At 29.6% G+C, this 5,421-nt stretch overlaps 1 protein-coding gene across 1 annotated transcript; it reads left to right on the top strand.

The window, feature by feature from the left end:
- Positions 1–1,992: 1,992 nt before the first annotated feature.
- Positions 1,993–4,821, top strand: LOC101511315 (F-box/kelch-repeat protein At1g22040). The gene is made up of 2 exons (XM_004515590.4): positions 1,993–2,232; positions 3,135–4,821. Exon 2 carries the CDS (start codon positions 3,159–3,161, stop codon positions 4,593–4,595), a length of 1,437 nt encoding a protein of 478 aa, XP_004515647.1. The 5' UTR covers positions 1,993–2,232; positions 3,135–3,158; the 3' UTR covers positions 4,596–4,821.
- The last annotated feature ends 600 nt before the right edge of the window (positions 4,822–5,421 follow it).

Raw genomic sequence — 5,421 nt, 5'->3', positions numbered from 1 at the left:
CACGACTTTTCTTGTGCTCCTAAGAATTTGTTTTTTTTATTAATATGTTCCTTTTTCTTTTGAAAAATGATAAAATTAAAGTATAAATATGAGTAATTTATATTCAAAATTTTAATTTTTGTTTATTTTTTTTAATATTATTATATTCAATATTGATTAAAGATTTGGAAAATTAAAGAAATTACAAGTATTATTTGAATGAAAAAAGACATCAAAAATTAAATATTAATTTGACTCAATTAAAAACTTTAATTTTTATAAATATGATGAGTTAAAAGAAAATATTTTATGCAATATATTTAAAATCAGACAATATTAATTAACTTGGCTGAAATAACAATTATGATATTTGGTCCAAATAAAGGTCAAATGATCTTTTTCAAATATTTTTTCTTACATTATTGATCTTTTATTCTACAAAATAAATATACTTATTTGCTATTTTAGTCATTCTACTTTCATCAATTTTTAGAATTGGTCCTTTATTTTAAAATTTGATAGTTTTAATCTATTTTGTAGTTTTTTTACTACAAAAATGATAGTTTAATATATTTTAAATGATATGACATATCATTTCATTATTTAGAATTATATAAATTGATTAATTATTTATATGTTATTAGTTAATTACAAAAATGAATCATTTATGAAGTTAAAATTAAAGTTTTTTGAATATTTTATTACTATTTCATGGATATTAATAAGTCAACATCATAATTTTATATGTCACGTCGCTTAAAATATGTCACATTGCATTTTTAGTTAAAAAACAAAAAAAATGTCAAAACTGTTGGGTTTTAAAATAAAAAGACTAATTCAAAAAATATATAATAATAAAAGAACTAAAATTACAAATAAACCAAATAAATAATATGATTATTTTATATTAATTTAAAATTTAATGTATTTTAACTTTTTATTTATGTGCCTTTATACACATGTCAATAAGGGTATTTTGGTGTAGTTTGAATTGTTATGAGTCAAAAAATAATTTGATTTAAAAATTAAAAAATAATTTGAATGATATTTTAGAATATTATATCTGAATTAATGCAATTTAAATTAAATTGTTTCCGTTAGACGTTGTGTGAAACTAATCTAGACACGTACATTTTTTTTTTCTCATAAAAAAACAAATGCAGTATAATAATATTCACTTTTTTGCTATTTTCAGTTTGTTTTATCAGTCAAAGTAAAACAATTTATTTATATAATGGCCCTTATTAAAAAGACAAAAGAAGTTTTGTTGTGCAATAGTGCTAGTGCGATTATTATAGTATTTAGTAGAGTTTGATGTGGGAATTTCTGAGTTTTGTGCTTTAAATTTCAATTTTGGGTTTGAAGTTTGAACAGTGATAATTGATTAATTATTTATATGTTATTAGTTAATTACAAAAATGAATCATTTATGAAGTTAAAATTAAAGTTTTTTGAATATTTTATTACTATTTCATGGATATTAATAAGTCAACATCATAATTTTATATGTCACGTCGCTTAAAATATGTCACATTGCATTTTTAGTTAAAAAACAAAAAAAATGTCAAAACTGTTGGGTTTTAAAATAAAAAGACTAATTCAAAAAATATATAATAATAAAAGAACTAAAATTACAAATAAACCAAATAAATAATATGATTATTTTATATTAATTTAAAATTTAATGTATTTTAACTTTTTATTTATGTGCCTTTATACACATGTCAATAAGGGTATTTTGGTGTAGTTTGAATTGTTATGAGTCAAAAAATAATTTGATTTAAAAATTAAAAAATAATTTGAATGATATTTTAGAATATTATATCTGAATTAATGCAATTTAAATTAAATTGTTTCCGTTAGACGTTGTGTGAAACTAATCTAGACACGTACATTTTTTTTTTCTCATAAAAAAACAAATGCAGTATAATAATATTCACTTTTTTGCTATTTTCAGTTTGTTTTATCAGTCAAAGTAAAACAATTTATTTATATAATGGCCCTTATTAAAAAGACAAAAGAAGTTTTGTTGTGCAATAGTGCTAGTGCGATTATTATAGTATTTAGTAGAGTTTGATGTGGGAATTTCTGAGTTTTGTGCTTTAAATTTCAATTTTGGGTTTGAAGTTTGAACAGTGATGCGGTTGCAGTGATGGTTCCGAATACAATGCCACTTTTCCTCATTTTTACGTTTCCATTCATCATATCCTAACATCGATTTTATTCTTCATTCCTTTTTTTCACAAACCCCAGGTTTTTACTCTTTCCTTCTTTAATTACATATCCAACTTATCTTATTTCTCACTCTAAGTATCTCATAAACGCTTAGTTTTTTTTTTTTTTTTGATAGTTTTTATCGTAATAATTTTGATTGTGAGTTGTTCAATTTAGGACTCTGATTTTATTGTTCAATTTCAATTCGCACCCTTAAATTTCACTTTGTATTCGTTTGATTAATCAACCAGGGGAAAATGAAAAGTAAAATAAAAATTAATCATACAAGTGCTCTGAATTTCTGAATTTTTTTTTTTGGTTGAGGTTGTTTCTTTCGGTTGGCTTCAGCTCTAAAAAATATTATTGGATCTACATATTGTGATTTCATGAATGATGTTACACTTACTTTTTTTTTCCATTTCTTGTTTTGATCACCCGCTTGTTTTTTTGGGGTTGGTACTGTGGGGAAGGTTTTTATTTTGAGTTTCATTGTTAATTGATTATCTTTGTTTTGTTGATTATGAGCAGTATAGTTTTCATGGAGAGGGTCCATTTTCAGTTTTCATGTGGGAGCTTTTTTTCTGTTTCTTTTTCTGACTAATGAATTTATTATTATACTATATAAGCAAAAATGGTAATTGAAATAAGCAAAAATGGTAATTGAAAAGTTGATGATGTATTGACCTTGATTTAAGACTAGATACATCAACTTTTCGGTTATCAATTTTGTTTATATTTCATTCAAGAGTAGTATTGTTGAAGATGAAACCTCTGAGGAATTGTTTAGAATTTCACTCTTCTCTGTTTTTCTTAGTATAATTTGATGGATGGTTACCTGTTTATACTGTTTTTCTGTCTCTCCTTAACTACTAATGGATTGAAAGTGGTCGTTTGATGATGCTTAATTTTGAGAAGTTTGATCATTTGGTTTTTTCTTGCAGATATTGAGTTGAGTTTTTCCGGATATGGGTTCGTTTTTCAGTGTTGCGAATACCAATTCTGATCAAAGTGAGGGAGATGGCGTCTCTTCAAATGAGACATGTAAGAGGCAAAGAATGACGGCTACCTTCTATGAAGAGAATCCGAGACTATTCCCTAATCTACCTGATGAGGTTTCGATTCAGATTATTGCTAGACTTCCTCGAATTTGTTACTTCAATTTAAGGTCGGTGTCGAGGAAGTGGAAGTCGGTTATCGTGAGTTCAGAATTATATAAAGTAAGGAAAGAACTAGGGACGACTGAAGAGTGGCTATATCTGTTGATTAAGGTAGGCGAAAATAAGCTTCAGTGGCACGCGGTAGATCCTCGTTCTCAGATATGGCAGAGACTGCCTACTATGCCTAATGTTGTCGATGAAGATGAATCTAGGAAGGGTTCTTCTAGGCTTTGGATGTGGAACATTGTGGAAGGTATCAGAATTGCTGAAGTTATTAGAGGCTTTCTTGGACGGAAGGATGCATTTGATGAAATGCCCTTTTGTGGTTGTGCTATTGGAGCTGTTGGTGGATGTCTCTATGTTCTAGGTGGATTCTCTAAAGCTTCGACTATGAGATGTGTCTGGCGATTTGATCCAATACAAAATACATGGAGCAAGGTGAGTTCTATGTTGACAGGTCGGGCATACTGTAAGACAGGGATCTTAAATAACAAGCTTTATGTTGTTGGAGGGGTTAGTCAAGGTCCAGCTGGATTAGTACCTCTTCAATCTGCTGAAGTTTTCGATCCGTCTACAGGTATATGGTCAGATGTTCCTAGTATGCCATTCTCGAGAGCTCAGGTCCTTCCCAATGCTTTCTTGGCCGACATGTTAAAGCCAATTGCGACGGGGTTGACATCATACAATGGAAGGTTATGTGTTCCACAAAGTTTGTATTCATGGCCCTTTTTTGTTGATGTTGGAGGAGAAATCTATGATCCTGAAACAAACTCGTGGATAGAAATGCCAATTGGAATGGGCGAGGGTTGGCCCGCACGGCAGGCGGGTACGAAATTAAGCGTCGTAGTGGATGGTGAATTATATGCTTTTGATCCTTCTAATACTATGGACAATGGAAGGATCAAGGTATATGATCAAGGGGAAGATGCTTGGAAAGTTGTTATTGGAAAAGTCCCTATATATGGTTCTGATGATTCAGAATCTCCTTATCTACTTGCTGGTTTCCATGGAAAGCTTCATGTCATCACAAAAGATGCCAATCGTAATATCGCTGTTCTGCAGGCCGAACTGCGCAATAATTTGGATTCATCGGTACCATCACCCTCAAATCCGTCGCAAAGTTCATTGCATGAACTTGTGGAGCCAGCGGCGGCGGCTGAATCAGATGCTGTTGTTTGGAAGATAGTTGCCAGTAGGTGTTTGGGACATGTTGAACTAGTTAGTTGCCAAGTAATTGATATGTAGCTGCAAATAATAAATGTGTCAGTCAATGTTTGAAGGTGTTGGTTTGTTGAAAATGACTACATGAGTTAGTAGCCTCCTTGGACTGAATTCATTTGGATTTTGTGTAAGGTGTCGGCAAAGGGAAGGGTACTGCTGTTATAGTTTGTTTGTACTTATATTGATATTTTTACAGGGTAAATAAAGTCCTATAGAAACTGTCAGTTTGGACACTGACATTCTAGAATAATATCAGAGAAAGGAATCGATAGTATCATTTTGTCATACTAGATATATACATACATTAAATAACGTAGGTAACAAGGTGAATATGGTATTTATATTGTAGTATGAAAATCACTTAGTAGATGGGGTCAACTATATTCATCTCTCCCGTACATATAAGACAGACTCTTTTACCTGGTTCACAGAATAAATTTGTCAATAATATTTATTAGTTTTCTAAAATTTCCCTGCCCCATAATTCTATATTTTTATTATCTTGTTCTTTGCGGTCATTCCATAAATTTTCACAAGAGAGAAAATCTGAAGTTTTTCTTGCCCGTATGTCCAATATAGGTATTTTGAAAATAAAAATTAATGCATTTGATAATATAAAAGGAGACTTATAAAACGTGAAAAATAAACTTTAAAAAATAGACTTATATGTGGAGACAGTATGATAGTAAATTAAGTGACGTCCAGATGTTGAATCATACTGTATTTAATATTTCTGACCAAACCATTTATCTCCAAATCATTTCGTCCATATGAATGTGGTGCATGTGCCCGGATATTTATTGAATAAATTTCAATCAATATGAATATTGTTGAGGTTGTTTATGGAGGA

Source organism: Cicer arietinum, chromosome 5 (assembly GCF_000331145.2).
Source record: "Cicer arietinum cultivar CDC Frontier isolate Library 1 chromosome 5, Cicar.CDCFrontier_v2.0, whole genome shotgun sequence".
Taxonomy (NCBI): domain Eukaryota; kingdom Viridiplantae; phylum Streptophyta; class Magnoliopsida; order Fabales; family Fabaceae; genus Cicer; species Cicer arietinum.
Note: the sequence above shows the minus strand (reverse complement) of the source record. Positions and strands in the feature narration are given on the sequence as shown.

Coding starts and splice junctions, on each gene's coding strand:
- LOC101511315 (XM_004515590.4), top strand. CDS start 3,159: ATGGGTTCGTTTTTCAGTGTTGCGAATACCAATTCTGATCAAAGTGAG.